We start from the raw sequence: 15453 nt of genomic DNA, 5'->3' as shown, positions 1-15453 counted from the left end.
GCACAGCACTGGGATGTGTGGGCGTTAAGGGGGACAGCACGGGGGGGACACCCCGAGGATGCTCTGGGCTCCCTTTCCCCGTGCTCGGGGAGGACCGGGGGGGCTGTGGGAGGGCAGGGACAGCCCCGTCTCTCCCTGTCCCATCCGAGGCTGCCGTGGGAGTCACCAGCGCTGATAACCATCTCCAGCCCGCTCCTCTTTACGCAGGCACCTGGTTAAACAAAGGCTCTGGGTAAACATTTGGAAAGCAAACACCCGTAAAGGCAGATTCCCCCGGAGTCCTTCACCACCTGTCCCTCGTCACGGCAGTGCCACCCCTCCAGCAGCCTGGCCCCGTGCCATCACGCAGAGGGGCCGTGCCGCTGCCCCCTCGCCGCAGCCGTCCCATCCCTCCTCCTTCTGGCACGGGGAGGACCACGGCACGATGTGGAGAGGGGGAAGGTGCTTTATTGGGGTCATGAGCAGCAGGACCCCTCACCGCCTCCCTCCCCAGCCTTCCCCAAGGGTCCCCAACACCATGCAGGGCAGCAGCAGTGGGAGGCTCGACCCCCAGCCCCATCCCCTGGCAGCATTGGGTGGAGTGGCAAAGGCTCAAGGAAGACCCCAGCCAGGTCCGTGGCCACCGCCCCGGCTGTCCATGTGTCACTAACCCCAGAGGCAGGGGTGCTCCTTCTCCGTCCCCAAAATCAGCCTGGCCCCTGCAGGCTGCCATCGAGCAGACCAGGAGGGCCACACGTGCCCGGGGAGGGACACGTGTGCCATCTTCCCGGTGACCTGTCCATCCTCGTGTGTCCCCAGGATCGCCGTGGGGTGGGATGTGCCCCACAGCCGCCCACCCTTGGGCCTGCAGTCAGTACTCCGGGCAGATTTAGGGGACCAGGGGTCCCACGCAGCGCTCCCCTGTCCCCCCTCACCGCTCGCCTCCGCTCCCCACCATCCCCATCCCTCGGGGGTCGCCGGTGCAGCAGCTGCCCCCCACGCTGCTCTCCACCGAGGGGGACACCAGGGCCAGGAGCGAGGTGGGCGCGGGTCGGGGGCGCTGGGCTGGCCCCCGGCGCAGCCGTCCCCGGTATTTGTCCCCCGCCATGAAGTACAAGATGGGGTCCAGGCAGCTGTTGATGCTGGCCAGGGGCCGGGTGATTTTGTAGGTGAAGTTGATGATGTTGAGGGTCTGGCAGTCGGCTTGGAAGTAGCGGGAGGTGTAGTAGAGGGTGCGGGTGATGTGGAAGGGCACGAAGCAGACGGCGAAGACGGTGAGGACGATGATGATCATCTTGATGGAGCGCTGCTTGAAGGAGGGCACGCGGGGGCCGGGGCTGGAGAAGCTGGGCTTGCAGAGCCGCTTGGCCATCAGGCAGTAGCAGACGACGATCACCAGGAAGGGGACGCCGAAGAGGAGGGCCATGACGGAGGAGCTGTAGTGCACGTAGTGGTCGAACTCCTCGGGCTTGGTGGTGTCGTGGCACAGCGTGCTGTTGCCCTTGGAGCTGGTGGTGACGAAGACGAGGTTGGGGATGAGGCAGACGGTGACCACCAGCCAGGCGCCCACGCAGATGAGGCGGGCGTGCTTGGTCTTCACCCACTTGAGGGAGCGGATGGGGTGGCAGATGCCCACGTAGCGGTGCACGCTGATGCAGGTGAGGAAGAGGATGCTGCTGTAGAGGTTGGCGTAGAAGAGGAAGCGCACGATCTTGCAGAGCGCCTTGCCGAAGGGCCAGTTGTTGCGATCGGCATAGTAATAGACCAGGGTGGGGAGGGAGAGGACGTAGAGCGTGTCGGAGACGGCCAGGTTGAACATGTAGGTGGTGGTGGCGTTCCAGGGCCTCATCCTGGAGACGAAAATCCAGATGGCCCAGCCGTTGAGGGGCAGCCCCACCACCAGGACGATGCCGTAGGAGATGGGCAGCAGGATGAACTTGAACTCCTCGTTGAAGACGCACTTGGCCTCCTCCGCCGCTGCCGTGCCGTTCCCTCCTGGCCAGGCCGTCGGGGTCGGTGTCCACAGGGCAACTGGGAACATCCTCGCTGGGACTGCCATGCTCTCCGGGCCGGAGCTGGGGGAGCAGTTAATAACCACACATTAGCTGCTGATCCCGGCCCATTGTCAGGCACAAAGCGGGGGAAGGCGGCCAAAGACGCCAGATTTTTTCCCCCCCTCCAGGAGCTCCGGCCACTTTGATGCCTCTCTGGTTTTTCTCAGCTCCGGGCTCGGAGCCTGACACGTCCTCCCCTTCGGAGCCCCCCCAGTGACACCCGCGGACCGTCCCTCGGAGCGGCGCGCCGTGACACCCGCGCCGCGCGGAGCCGGGCAGGGCGCCCGAGCCCGGCCAGCAGACCCGCGGCGCGGCGAACAATGAGACCTTGATGAGCAACAGCAGCCCCGCTCGCTGCCAGCACGGCCTCTTGGAAGCCTGCTCAGCCTAATTGGCACCATCCTGACAATGCTGCCGGTCCCAGAGGGGGCCCTGCCAAGAAGAAAGGCAGGAGGAGAAGAAAGGCTTGTCTGGGGGTAAGGGGGGGGGGTGCCGTGGCCCCGGAGAAATCCTCGGGGGGCTGTTGGAGGAGCCTTTGGGAGAGGGTCCCTGCGCGGCGCGGGGCCCCCAGCTGCCGGCTGCGCTCCCCAGGAGGGCGATGAGCTCAGCGGTGCGGAGAGGAGCTGTGCCCGCGCCAAGCCCCAGCCCCGGACAGCGCGAGTTCCCCAAGAAGCCATCGGGGACGTTTCCCCCCTCGTGCACTGTTGGGATCAAAGCGCGGGATCCTCAGCGCCCTGCAAAGCGCTCCCCGGGGGCGAGGGGCGAGGGCGAGCCGTGAAACGCTGGCGTTGCCCTCTCCAGACATCCAAAGCTCAGCTCCTGCTTCTCCAACAGCCAAAGGGAGCTCCTCCGGCCGCTTCTCCACCCTTTGGGCAGGGGGTGTCCGCAGCACAACCCCCCCAGCCCCCCGGCACCGGGGAGGTGCCCCCTTTGTGCCACCTCTGCTGGTGGGCACCGCGCTGGCGCAAGGCTCGGCTCTGCGATGGGGATGCCGGTTTGGGGTGCGAGCAGACGGCGGCGTTGCCCCCGCTTTTCCCCCCCATTTCCCTCTCCCCCCGTCCCCTTTACCCCGTCCTTGGCCACCACCGCGCCGTGCGGCTGCTGGCAGGGAGCGTCCTTGGCAGGAATCTCCTGCAGGGCGCATCCGTGGCTCAGGTGAGCCGCGGGGACAGCCCCGAGTTGACAGAGATGATCATAAAGCAATCCAAGGCAGCTGGGCGGGCACCCCCCGCACGCACCCCCCTGCTCTTTTTGTTTGAGTTCTGGGCTGAGCGCGGCTTTGGGGCCGAAGCAGGCGCCCTGGCACGGCCTCCCCACCGCGGGCAGCCTGGCGGTGGGGCGAGGTCAGAGAGCACAGGCAGGTCCGGATCAAACATTAACAGCGGGAGCTCGCTCAGCTCCCCTCAAACTGGAGGGGAAGCAGGGACTGGGAGCCGTGATGCTGACGGGGACAGGAGGGACCACGAGATTTCTTTCCTCTCCCCACCTCTGAGGGCGCGTGAGCCGAAGCAGTGCGCCACGAAGCCCGGCCAGAGCAGCCGTGCCGCGGGTCTCAGTGACCAAAGCCGCTTTCCATGAAGCAGGTCAATAAATGAGTAAGACACGAAGAATCCAATTAAAAAAAAATAATTAAAATAATCGGATGCTAGAAACATGCAAGGAAAAGGTGTGAGCAGCAGCGTGGGGCTGGATGGCCCTGCGGAGAGGGCAGCTTCTGGGGGCAAACACGAAGGGCCCGTGGACACCCTGCCCGCGGCACCCGCAGTGAGCTGCTCCCAGGCAAGCGTCCCCTGGGAAAACCTCTGACAAATCACGATGCGAAAGAAGAGGGCATTTGACAGCCTTGCTCTCAGCAGGCAAGGTTTCCTGCTTCCTCATCTTAGTCACGATCAAAGTCAGCGGTTTAAACTGCTCTGATTTACACCCCCCCACCCGCGGCCACGTCACCGCCCGCTCACTCCAGCCCGTCGGTGACGTCCCCAGCGAGGCTCTCCCTGCCCGGCACCGTCCCCGTGCGCTCCTCCAGGAGGGTCTGGGGGCCGAGCAGGGGCTCTGAGCTCGGTGCTGGCTCCCTGTCGGGGCCAGCAGAGACCTGGAGGCTCGGCATGGAGCGCCGTGGAGCTGGGAGCGTGATGCTGAGCCCTGCCCTGCCCGCTTTGTGGATGCACGAGGCATGAAACCTGCCTCCCCCTTGCTCTGTGAGCTGCTGGGGGGGACAGCAGGATGGCACACGGGGGGGACAGCAGAGGCAGAAAGGGCTGGGGACACCAGCAGGGACACGAGCTGCCCGTCGGACACGGGGCAGGGGGATGGAGCCAAGGGGCTCGGGGTGGTGTGAGGCTGGGGCCTGGGACACACGGGGCTTTTCTTCCCTCCTAAGCCCTTGGAAATTGCAAAACAAGGGGGAATTATGCAAAACGCACTGCAGAAGGACCCTTGTCCCTAATCGCCACGTGGTGCGCCCAGCCAAAGCCCTGGCACCAGGGGAGCGTGACCTGGTTTCTGTCCGCTCCTTTTCCGCTCACGGGGGCTGCCCGAGCAGGAGCTGTGTCCTCCCCGGGGTCTCCAGCAGCGCCGGGGCTGTGCAGCGCCCTGGGGGCAGCCCACCAATGTCCCCCACCCCCAGGCCTGTCCCCTGCCCCGAGGTGGCTCTCAGAGGGACAGCGGGGGACAGGTTCCTTGCTGCAGGAGCCGGCAGCACCGGGCAAAGCTTTGGCAGCCCAAGGGGCAGCTTTGCCCTCGCAGGAGGCAGCACTTGGGGGGGATGAAGAGGAAGATGAAGAAGAGGAGGTGGCTGCACCAGGAGAGGCGAAGGCCCTTGGTGATGGAGGAGCACCGCGGTGCATTCGGGAGGAGGATGCACCAAAAGATTTAGGGGCAGGAGGAGGCATGGGGAGGACGGGCTCATCCCCCAACCCTCCACCCCAGGATGCCCCCTCCACCCCTGGAGGGGCCAAAGCAGTGCCCACAGAGCCCCCAAAGGTTTGCAGGGCCGTGGTGGGGCCGTCCAGCTGCCCCCCACCCACCCCAGTGCCCCCAGCTCACCTGCAGTGCGGGGCTGGGGTGGCTCTCAGCCGCGGGGCACCCCCGGGGAGCGCCCGTGCGCCATGGGGCCGGGGGCCCTGCTGCTGTGCCACCCCATGCCGTGCCGTGCCGTGCCGTGCCCTCCCGTGCACACCCCGCTCCTGCTCTCCCACTGCTGGGAGCAAAGTGCCCGGGAGAGGCAGGGCTGGAGGCGGGCGGAGGCGGGGGCAGGAGCCCGCAGCGCACCCGACACCCGTGCCAGGCGCCCCTGCCAGCCCCACCGCTGCCCGTCCACTGCCCTTGTAGGTTTCGGGCTGGCTGCAGCCCCCGTGGCAGCCCCAGAGATATGGGATACGTGTGCCTCCCCCCGTGGGGACACAGCCCTTCACCCATGGGGGCGAAGGACCCTTCGTTATGGGGACCCTCTCCTCTGGTGGCCGTGGTCCGTCACCCCTGGGGACCTCAGCCCCTCACCCTTGGGGACCACGGCCCTTCTCCCACGGGGACCTTGCCCTTCAGAGCACAGTCCCTCACCCCTGGGGACCACGGCCCCCATCCCTTGGGGACCTCAGCAGCCCCCAGCCCCACAGGCTGCCCCATCCAGCCCCAGCTGTGGGGGTCCCAGCATCGCCCTTGCCCCCTGGGGTGCTGACCCTGCCCGGCACCCCAGACCTGCAGGGCTCTCCTGGGGACAAAGGTGGCCACTGCCACCTTGAGGCCAGCCTGGGCATAGTGTCCCCAAACCTGGGGCCATCTCTGGGCATGGTGTCCCCAAAACTGGGCCCATCCCAGCACCCCAGCCGGGTGCCGGCGCTCCCCGTGCTCTGTGGGGGCAGCGCGCGCCCCTGGCTGTGCACACCGACGCGCACCCCAAAGTCCTCCGAACCCTGAGACTTTATTGCAGGTGGGAGCAGCAAGGTGCAGCTCGTACAGAAACCACAACGCAGCCCCGGGAGCAGCCGCTGGAGGAGAAATCCTCAGGGATCCCCAGCCAGGCTGAGCGGCGGGACGAGGGAGCAGCCGATGCGCCCAAGGCACGAGGGCGCCCAAGGCCTCCGGGTCCAAAGCATCCAGCGGTCCCCACCTCCTGAGCGGCCTCCGTTAGCCCCGTGTCCCCTGTCCCCTCGCTGGGGGGCTCAGCAGGGTCCTTCCATTGCTTTGGGGAGGTTTTGGGAGGCCGGAGACGCGCGGTGACAGCCGGAGAGCATCCATCCCCATGGCCACGGGCACTTCCCGAGGCTGTCCCGAGGCACACCAGGCAGGTCGGGCACACGGCCAGGAGGTCCAGTCCTGGGTGCTGGCCACAAAACCCCTGTGGGATTCCCAGTCCCACACCTCTGGGTCTATGCTCTCGGCTCAAGGCGGGCTCCCCGAGGGGCTCCCAAGCACCTCGCCACGGGGGACGTTGTGCTGGGCAGGGCTGAGCCCCCCAGCTTCCAGCAGGTCCCGCTCGGTGCCGTCCCTACACACGTGGCCAGAGGGATCCCCTGCCGGGAAGCCACTGAGCAGGAGCGGGGACCCCCCAGGCCTCCACGAGGATCTGGGGACACGGTGGGTGCACCCTCGGTCCCCTGCGCCCTGCCCTGAGGCTCACCTCTCGTCCCCCCCAGGGCGCGGGGCCCTGCCAGGGACCCTGGGGGCAGCGGTGCCGGGCTGCTCCGAGCCCCCCACTGCCAGCTCCGGGGCCGGGGGGTACCTGAAGAACTCGGGGCCGTCCCAGCTGTGCGCACACAGCCCCTCCTCGCCCTGCTGCACGCCGAGGTGGCCCAGCCCCATGCTGCGGGACCTGTCGCAGGGCCACTGGGGGGAAAAAGAGAACAGGGAAAGGCTTCAACATCACCACGGCAGGACCAAAAGTGCCCACCCGCACCCATGGGTGGCCCGCTAGCCAAAAGTACACCCCCCCTCTCCCCGTGGAGGTACCTCTCCAGGGTGGCCGTGCTGGCGAGCATCCGTGGGGCGCCCCGGCAGCCCCGGGGAGCGCCGGGGGGGCGGCTCCAGGGCGCTGTGGGTCTGGCGCAGCTGCACCTTGTGGCTGTGCCCCGCACGCTCGGGGGCGAGCCGCTCCAGCTGGCTCAAGCACGAGGCCATGTGCAGCGCCGTCAGCGAGCAGTCGCCCATCGCTGGCACATCCCTCTCCAGGATGGCCGATTTGGGGCGTTTCTGCCTGCCCGCGCCCGGGGGGCTGAGCAGGAACCCACGGGGCGAGGGCACCCGTGCCCTGAGGGGGCTGCGGGGCCGTTGCCCCCACGTGGGGCTCTCCGCCGGCACCCCACAGGCGGTGGGGAGCCCCTCGAAGATGAAGTAGGCTGGGTTGGTGTAGCTGCTGGCCTCCGGGAGGCTGTGGGGCCGGCTCCTGCGAGGCGCTGCGGGGCAGGGCTCGGCACGGCCTGGGGATGGGGTGCGTGGCAAGGCAGAGCCGGGGGGGTACCTGAGAGGTGGCTTGGGGCACGGCGGGGTGTCCGCTGCCGGAGCTTCGTCCTCCTCCTCAAAGCTGATCCACTCTGCAGGGGCACAGAAATGTCACCTGGCCCCCGGGGGGTGCCGGAGGGACGGGCACTGCGTGGCAGGAGCAGGGTGGCACGGGGCTGCCTTACCGTAGAGCCTCTCGCGGGTGCTGTGCCTCTCCTTGGGGACCCGCACCTTCATCCAGCCCCGCATGGAGCCCGTCTCCTCGCCCCGGTGGAAGAGGAAGGTCTCGAACTGCTGCGCCGTGCTGCCGATCATCGACCTCATGGCGATGCAGCACTCGCCTGCGCGCACAGCCCGCGTTAACGGGGTGGCTCCGGGGTCCTGCGAGCCTCCCCCCCCCAAGGCACAGCAGCTCCCTGCCCGTGCCCCCACCCCATGCACGCACCGTAGGACTCGCAGCTCTCCACGCCCTTGATGCTGAGCAGCAGGTGCTGGTCCCCCAGGTACTCCAGGTCGGACAGGATGGGGTTCAGCTGCATGGGGAGAGAGGGGAGCTGCTGTGGGGCAGGGCGCACGGCTGGGCTCTGTCCTCGGGGACGGTGACAGCCCCCTGTGCTCCTCGGGGTTCATCCCAGGGCATGGTGAGGTGAGAGGGATGGGGACGAGGAGGCAGGAGGATGCTCAAGGACCCTGCAGGGTGCGGGGCGTACCACGGGCAGCTGCTTGGCCGACCAGCCCATCCTGAGGAAGCCGGGCACGTCGCAGCTCTGGGAGTTGTTCTCCCCACTCCGCTGAGCCTCTGCGGGGACAGAGCCGGGGAAAGGGGGGCACAGCTCCAGCCCCGTGCCGGCGTGCCCACCCCAGGGACCCCCCCCTGCGGGGTCACCTCACCCTCCAGGCAGTAGGAGTGGAACTCGATGTAGCACTTGCTGCGGCTGGCGGTTTTCACGATCACCTCGATGCTCTCCCACTCGATGCAGGCCAGGGGCTCGGGGCTGCTGCCGGGGGCTGCAGGAGGTGCAGGGGGGCTCAGCGGGTGCGGGGTGTGTCCCCAGGTCCCCATGGGGACAGACCCCGTCCCCTCGTCCTCACCGCTCTTGGGCACAAACTGCGACGTGACGCCCACCTCGAAGGTGGCGAAGACGGGCGAGTGGTCGCTGGTGACGATGTCGTCGGTGCAGCCTGGAGAGGGACAGGGACGCTTGGGGACTGTCCCCGAGCCCCGGGCAGCTCGGGCAGCACCAGGCTCAGCCCCAGCCCTGTCCCCGTCCCGCTCACCGTAGGAGTTGCAGACCAGGTGGGTCTCGGGGTGCGACTTCCAGAGGATGCGGTCGCACCACGAGGGGACGTTGATCCTCACCTAGGAGGAGAGGAGCAGCCCGCTCGGGTCCCCTCCCCGGCTCAGGCTGCTTTCCCCCGGGGTGCTGCTTTGGGAACTCACCCCCGTGGTCTTGAACTTCTGCCAGATGTAGCTGTCCCGGGAGCCCCGCTCGTACCGGTAGGTGGGGGGGAAGGAGATGTCACCCTCTCCTGGGGATGGAGACACAGAGGGGACATGGGGACGGCACCTCCAGCTGTCCCCAAAGCTTTGTGCTCCCGTGGAGACGCTGCCCTGGGGGGTTCACGGTGCACACCGACATCCCCCAGGTTTTTGGCATCTCGCACAGAGCCGTGCAGGCACCGCCACGTGCCGGAGGGGGCACCAGGACAGCGGGTCCCTGGGTGCCACCAGCGTGCCCCCTGCACTCACGGAACTGCAGGAACACCTTGTTCTTCTCCCGCTCCAGGGTGAGCTGGTCGACGGCCAGCAGGACGCCAAACTCCTTCTTGGTGACGTGGCTCAGGATGTCCTGGGCGGGCGGAGGGCGAAGCGGTGAGCGGCGGCCCCCGGGGGCAGCCGGGAGGATCCCGGGGGGGGCACCCACCTGCACGTCCATGTCCAGGCGGTAGTTGAGGTCCCCGAACCAGAAGAGGTGGGTGAAGCGCAGCGTGAGGTCGAAGGCGCTGAGCCGCTTGTCGCCCAGCGCCAGGGAGCGCAGGATGTCGCTGTAGTTCTGGTTCCTCCTGTGCCGCACCGGGGGGGACGGCAGCCGCACATCAACCCCCCAAAAAAACACCCCGGAGCACCCCGTCCCTGCCAGCTGGGGCCAAGGACAGCGGGGCACCCCAAAATGCCACCCCGAGCCCCCTGTCACCTGTGGGTCTTCTCACTGCCGGAGGCCAGGTGGCAGTTGACGAAGCCGAAGGAGGTCCCGTTGAACAGGAAGGAGACACCCACGGCCCCTTTGTTCCCTGCGGGGACACCGAGCTCATGGGGGGGCCAGGAGCCCTGTGGGGCAGCCCCCCGGTTCCGTGGGGTCCCCTCCGTACCCAGCGTGTTGGCGATCCCCGTTTTGACGCTGGAGGTGTGGACGTGGCTGATGCGCCGCTCGTGCTCGGGCTTCACCAGCACCACCATCTTGATGCTCCACAGGCACTGCAGGGCGACCTGCGGGGCACACGGGGGGGGTGAGGTGGCCGCCCCACAGCGGGATTAGGGCTGGGGGGGGCCCAGCGGGTGCCCGTTACCACGCGGTAGTCGATGGCCATCAGAGTCTTGAGGGAGGCGCGCAGGAACTCGACCCACTCGCGGTCGCCCAGGGAGTTCTCCTGGGTGCCGATGACGTAGATGTCGTGGGGGATGCAGGCGGTGGTCTCGTCCTGCGTGCGCCCCAAGCCCCGTGAGGTCAGCCAGGAGGCGAGGGAGCGCGGCGGCGGGGCGCTGCCTGGGGGACGGGGGCAGGGGGTGACTTTCCTCGAGCCCCTCGCCACCCCCGGGCCCTGCCCCGTGCGTCTCCGGGACTCCCCGGGGTCAGCACGCATCACGCTTGGTCCATCCATGAACATCTCAGACCTGTGCTGGGGTGTGAAGCCCTCCAGGCATCCACGCCTCCATCAGCAACAGCGCAAACCCCAAAATGGCCAGGATGGGGGCTGGGGGCTTCTCCGTCCCCCTCCCCACACCAAGGACCAGCTCGGCCCCTTACCCATGTTCCACGTCCCGACGTAGACCGAGATGAGGTCGGGCTCGTCCAGGTTGGAGTGCTGGATCTTCATCAGCTGCAGCAGCTGGCAGAAGGCTTCTCGCTTCTGTGGGTGAGATGGGGGGCACATGGGGGGGCTCAGGTCCCTGGGGCTGGGGCCAGGTGTAGGGGAACAAAGCACCCTAAAAGGCGGCTGGGTCAGGGGGACGGCACCCCCAGGTGCCAGAGACGGCTCACGGGAGTGGCCTGGACCTTGGGAGTGCCTGCTCACTGCGTGGCTAAATAACGGGTTGGTGTTCCCAAAACGGCCTCTCCGAGGAGAAAAAGGGGGAAAAAAGGGCTGGTGGTGCTCACCCGCGCGCTGGGGAAGACGAAATCCTTGCTCAGGCTGCGCTGCGGGTCGCGGTCGTACACCAGCCTCACCTTGCTCTGCACGCTCTGGTATTTGATCAGCTGCAGGACTGAACGCTGGCCGTCAGGAGGGGATCCCCCAGCGCGGGGAGCGCGCCCCCCGGCCCCCGACCCCATACTTTTATCCTGCGGGATGATCTCCTCCGGCGCCCCGCTGCCCTTCTTGGTGACGGTCACCGTGCCCAGCTCCACGTCCACCCTCAGGGCTGCCCGCTGCGACTTGCCCACCTTCACCTGCGGCACCAGGAGGGGTTCCCGAGGCGGCCCCCACCCAGGAGCGACGCTGGTTTCGGGACCACCCCGTGCCCTCACCTCGAAGGACTGCACGGCCAGGGGCTTGGTGGCTGGCGGAGGGGCCGCCAGGCTGGGCAGCGCCAGGTTGTGCCGCGACACCGTGTCCTGCAGGGACCTCAGCACCTGGTAGCGGGAGGAGAGGGAGCTGGGGACGGGATGGGGGCGGCTGAGGTGCCCCCAGTTTGGGGGAATGGTGGGACTGGGAGTGCAGAGCAGGGGATTGTAGCTGCGGGAAGAGGCTGTGAGGTCTGGCTGTGCCCAGCTCCCCACCCTGCAGGGAGCAGGCACCTTCTTCTCCAGCGATGAGAGGAGGTGGTTGACGGCAGAGATCTTGTTGAGGAGCAGCTCCAGGTCGGGATCGCTGGCCAGAAAGCCCTGGGGAGAAGGACAGGCGCTTGCTGGGCTCCGTGCTCCCCCCCGCTGGCTCCAGGTGCACAACGAGGCGGGCAGGGACCGGCTCCCCCCATCCTGAACCAGGAGTGGGGACACATCCCTGCCTGTCCCAGCAGGGAGCCACCCCGTGTCCCCGCCAGGCACACGCAGCACCCTTGGGTGCCCATGGGCACTAAAACCACCCCAAAAACCTTCCCCGTGCCCAGGCGGGATGAGCCCCCGGGGCCTCACCTGCTCCCTGGCCGGGCTGCGAGGGGACGCAGGGGGGTCGAACACCCTGGCCAGGGTCTCCAGCCCCGCCAACGTGAAGTCGATCTCACTGCAGAGAGGTGGGGGAGCGTGAGAGATGGAGTGGGAACGGTGCCCCGCTGGGCATGGGGATGCGATTGGGATGGGATGGGGATGGGGATCGGATGGGATGGGGATGGGGATGGGGATGGGATGGGGATGGGGATGGGGATGGGATGGGGATGGGATGGGGATGGGGATGGGGATGGGGATGGGGATGGGGATGGGGATGGGATGGGATGGGGATGGGATGGGGATGGGATGGGGATGGGGATGGGGATGGGGATGGGGATGGGACGGGATGGGGATGGGATGGGGATGGGATGGGATGGGATGGGGATGGGGATGGGATGGGGATGGGATGGGGATGGGATGGGATGAGATGGGATGAGATGGGATGGGATGGGGATGGGATGGGATGGGGATGGGGATGAGGCGAGTGTCCCCGCAGTGCCCGTGTCCTGTCCCCGTGCCACTCGCCTGTGCAGCGCCCTGCAGGCGGTGACGAGGGCGGTGCTGAGGTGGCGCAGCTGCAGGTGGCCGTTGCGCAGCGCCTCCAGGTCCAGCTGCAGGTGCTGGCTCAGGTACTCGGCCATGAAGCCCATGAAGTCGCTGGCCGGGCTGTGGGGCAGGCAGTGGCTGGGAGCAGCGGTGCCCGGAGCTCGGGGCACTGCCATCCCCGGGCACCTCGCTCAGCTTTTACGAAATCCCTACTTTTTTGGGAACCACCAGCACCCCCTGCTCCTCTCCCCGTGCCCCGTGCCCACCCCTCGGGAGGGAAGGGTCCCGATGTTACCTGCTGTGCACCTGCTCCTGCAGCCTCAGCTGCAGCTGCTGCGAGATGTGGGGCCGGGCATGGGGAGCACCGAGCCCCGTGCTCCCCCCGTGCCCCCCGGCGGGGACCGCGCTGCCTGCAGGGTTCCCTCTGCCGTCCTCCCCGTCTGCGGGCACAGCACCCCCAGCTCAGCACGGGCACCCCCGGCAGCCCCCAGCCCCAATCCCGCAGCCCCCAGCCCCCAGCCCCCAGCCCCGCTGACCCGAGTCCTCATCGGCCGCGTCCCGGTGCCGGTGCACGGGGTAGAGCAGGGGGGTCACCAGCCCGTTGTTGGGCTGCTGGTAGGCGCCGATCAGGTCGGGGAGCGTGCGGAAACACTTGGCCTGGATGCCCTGGATGGTCTGGGGGAGGCAGAGGGGATGGTGGCATGGGATGTGCCCCCCATCCATGGGATCTGAGGGATGGGGGCACCCCCAGGGAGGTTGCTGTGCCGGCTGGGGTCTGTCCCCCAAAATGTGCCCGTGCCGAGCGGTGGGTGCCAGCTGGATGCCAACCTTGCAGGGCAGCAGGACAAGGAAGGGGAGGAGATGAGGATATCCCCTTGGGAAGCAGAGCGGGGCTGTTTTAGGGCTGCAGGAAGGGTGGTGGCAAAGTCGGGAACCAGGAGAAACCACGCGGGGACACCAAGAGGGAACAACGGGGCCAGGCCAGCAGCGAGCGGGGCTGCAGGGCTGCTGTGACCGGCACGGTGACAGCGACAGGAAAGGGGAAAATATTTTGCAAAGCTGCCCCAGGTGCAGCAGCAGCAGCAGGCTGCGAGGCTGCGAGGCTGCCGGGGCAGCACCGTTCCCAGCCGGGCTGCAGAAGGGCTCGGTGCAGAGCTCGCACATCCTGTGCTGCCGCTGCAGCCAGCTCGTGCAAAGAGCAAACCGCACCGCTCGCCGGGCGCCCTGCAGAAGCAGCTGGAGGTGGCAGCAAAATTTCCCCCCCCCCCCAAAAGCCTTCCACACCCTCCCCACCTGCTTCCTGAGGGTGCCCGGCGAGCCCCCGCCACCCACCTGGACCGAGAGCAGCCCCTCGTCGTCGGGGAGGATGCGGTAGGTGTGGACGTGCCGCTGGAACCTGGGGGAGAGCCCAGCGTCTGCACCGTGCCCCCTCGGCAGGATTTGGAGCTGAGCTCCTGGTTCTGGCCATAAAATCATCGCCCTGCCCGCCACCCCAACCCCCCCGGCGTGCCCTGCACCCCCGCATCCATCCCCAGCACCATGTGGTTGCAATTTGGACCTCGCGCCCGGCCAGGAAAAGCCACGGGGAGCTGGGGGGCAGCCGTCCAAACCCACAGAGGCACCGCCCCGTGCCACAGCAGCCCAGATCTCCTGGCCCCACTGATGCGTCCCCGGGCTGCAGGAGGGTCCTGGAGGACCAGCAGCGGTGTTTTGGGGCTCGGGGTGCCGAAATCCTGGCATGGGAGAAGTTAAGAGCAGGGGCTGGACGGAGAGGGGATGTCTGTGTGCGCCCAGGGAGGGCACCCGAAGGTGGGCAGCCCCAAAGGGCTTGGGGTGCTGCCCCCCATCCCCTGGGGGGGCTGGGTTTGGGCTGGGAGCTCCTGGTGTGGGTTTCTGCCAGGATTTTCCCTTGATCCAAGCTGGGCACCACCCCGATATCCCGGTGTCAGAGAGCTGAGCGAAGCAGAACCAGCACCCGCACCCCGCGCACATCCCTCTGGCTGTGGGATAATTCCCACCCCCACCCCAAAACCCTGCCCTGAGGGCCCCACAGCACCCCCAGCCCCACCAAACCCCACGGGGACGGGGTCAGCTCCTTCCCCAACGAGCCCCCAGAAGGATGCAGAGAGCAGAGCACAGGGGGGGCACTCACAGGAGGCAAAGGGCGTACGCCCCCGCCACGGACTCGCTGTCCCGCACCAGGAAGCAGCCGTCCCTGCCCGCCTTGGCCAGCAGGTCCTCGGCCACCACCCGGCTGATGTCCCGGTGGTACCAGCTGGCCGCTGCCATCCCCCGGGGCGCCAGGAGGCTGCCGCTGCTCCCCGGTGGTCCCAGCCCCACATCAGCCCCGCAGCCGGGCGGTGAGGGGGCAGCAGGAGCAGGGAGGCTGCGGGGGGATGCTGGGGGTCCGGGGGGTCCTCATGCCGGGGGCTCCAGCCTGCAGGGTGCAGCGGGGCAGAGAGGCGAGCGTCAGGGACCCCCGGCAGGGTCACCCCGTGCCGCCACCCCAAGCCCGGGGCCACCACCCCGTAGGCCGTGCGGGCGCCCCGAACATCACCGGCGGCACTCACCCCTCCCTCGCGGCTCCTGCGGCTCCCGGAGGGCGCTGGGGGCAGCGAGCGGAGTTTTTTGGGGTGCAGCCCCGAGCCCCCTCCCGCTGTGCCCGCCGTGCTCCTGCCCCACGGGGCAGCGGCAGGGCGCAGGGCACGCAGCACCCTCTCCCCGGTGGCCCCGGTGCCCCCGCTCAGCACCACGGCGCCCGCCCGCGCTCTTCCTCCTTCTCTGCGCTCTGCTCTCCCCGCCGGCCTCCTCGCTCCTCCTCCCTCTCCAGCCCCGCTGCCAAGGGGAAGCCGGCGGCCATGCGGGGCCCAGCGCCCCGAGCACGGCGGGGAGAGGCTGGGGGGGCTCCGCCACCGCCCCGCTCCCCGTTTTCTCCGAGCCCCTTCCCTCGGCTGTGCGCCAGGAAAGGGGCTCAGGGGGTGCCCCCCAAAACGTGGGGGCGCCGCAGCCCATGTGGGGCTGGCTCCAGACACTTTGGGTACCCGAGGGAGCCTGGGCATCCCGAAATGGGGTCA

At 68.2% G+C, this 15453-nt stretch overlaps 2 protein-coding genes across 5 annotated transcripts; both read right to left on the bottom strand.

Annotated features, from left to right (window-relative positions):
• Positions 1-425: 425 nt before the first annotated feature.
• On the bottom strand, positions 426-5251 carry P2RY4 (pyrimidinergic receptor P2Y4). Of its 2 annotated transcripts, none has more exons than XM_038184576.2 (2): positions 5079-5251; positions 426-2054 (listed from the first exon to the last, which is right to left on the bottom strand). In XM_038184576.2, the coding sequence occupies exon 2, from the start codon at positions 2036-2038 to the stop codon at positions 911-913; it is 1128 nt and encodes a 375-aa protein (XP_038040504.2). In that variant the 5' UTR covers positions 2039-2054; positions 5079-5251; the 3' UTR covers positions 426-910. The 2 variants fall into 2 exon arrangements, with proteins under 2 accessions (XP_038040504.2, XP_071898930.1); XM_072042829.1 differs by lacking the exon at positions 5079-5251 and adding an exon at positions 3102-3331.
• A 682-nt stretch (positions 5252-5933) lies between these two features.
• LOC119717868 (phosphatidylinositol 3,4,5-trisphosphate 5-phosphatase 2-like) lies at positions 5934-15163 on the bottom strand. 3 transcript variants are annotated; one of them, XM_072042952.1, is made up of 26 exons: positions 14950-15161; positions 14532-14816; positions 13712-13775; positions 12916-13054; positions 12675-12819; positions 12359-12499; positions 11822-11909; positions 11486-11572; positions 11023-11320; positions 10847-10953; positions 10496-10598; positions 10038-10234; positions 9840-9957; positions 9665-9761; positions 9395-9533; positions 9220-9319; positions 8911-8999; positions 8748-8829; positions 8562-8651; positions 8361-8477; positions 8180-8268; positions 7915-8002; positions 7655-7810; positions 6981-7561; positions 6652-6857; positions 5934-6544 (listed from the first exon to the last, which is right to left on the bottom strand). In XM_072042952.1, the coding sequence occupies exons 2-26, from the start codon at positions 14666-14668 to the stop codon at positions 6520-6522; spliced, it is 3483 nt and encodes a 1160-aa protein (XP_071899053.1). In that variant the 5' UTR covers positions 14669-14816; positions 14950-15161; the 3' UTR covers positions 5934-6519. The 3 variants fall into 3 exon arrangements, with proteins under 3 accessions (XP_071899053.1, XP_071899051.1, XP_071899052.1); XM_072042950.1 differs by having other exon boundaries at positions 9220-9533; positions 14950-15163; XM_072042951.1 differs by having other exon boundaries at positions 5934-6857; positions 9220-9533; positions 14950-15162.
• Between the last annotated feature and the right edge of the window lie 290 nt (positions 15164-15453).

This window comes from Anas platyrhynchos, chromosome 10 (genome assembly GCF_047663525.1).
Source record: "Anas platyrhynchos isolate ZD024472 breed Pekin duck chromosome 10, IASCAAS_PekinDuck_T2T, whole genome shotgun sequence".
Taxonomy (NCBI): Eukaryota; Metazoa; Chordata; class Aves; order Anseriformes; family Anatidae; genus Anas; species Anas platyrhynchos.
This window is presented reverse-complemented; position numbering and strand designations above follow the sequence as displayed.

Bases quoted from the DNA above. Each gene is read 5' to 3' on its own strand.
- P2RY4 (XM_038184576.2), bottom strand. From the start codon at position 2,038: ATGGCAGTCCCAGCGAGGATGTTCCCAGTTGCCCTGTGGACACCGACC.
- LOC119717868 (XM_072042950.1), bottom strand. From the start codon at position 14,668: ATGGCAGCGGCCAGCTGGTACCACCGGGACATCAGCCGGGTGGTGGCC. The intron at 9,534-9,664 runs GTGACAGGGGGC...GGTGCGGCACAG, and splicing joins GGCAGTGAGAAGACCCACAG to GAGGAACCAGAACTACAGCG. The intron at 8,652-8,747 runs GTGAGCGGGACG...GTCCCTCTCCAG, and splicing joins CCTGGTCTGCAACTCCTACG to GCTGCACCGACGACATCGTC.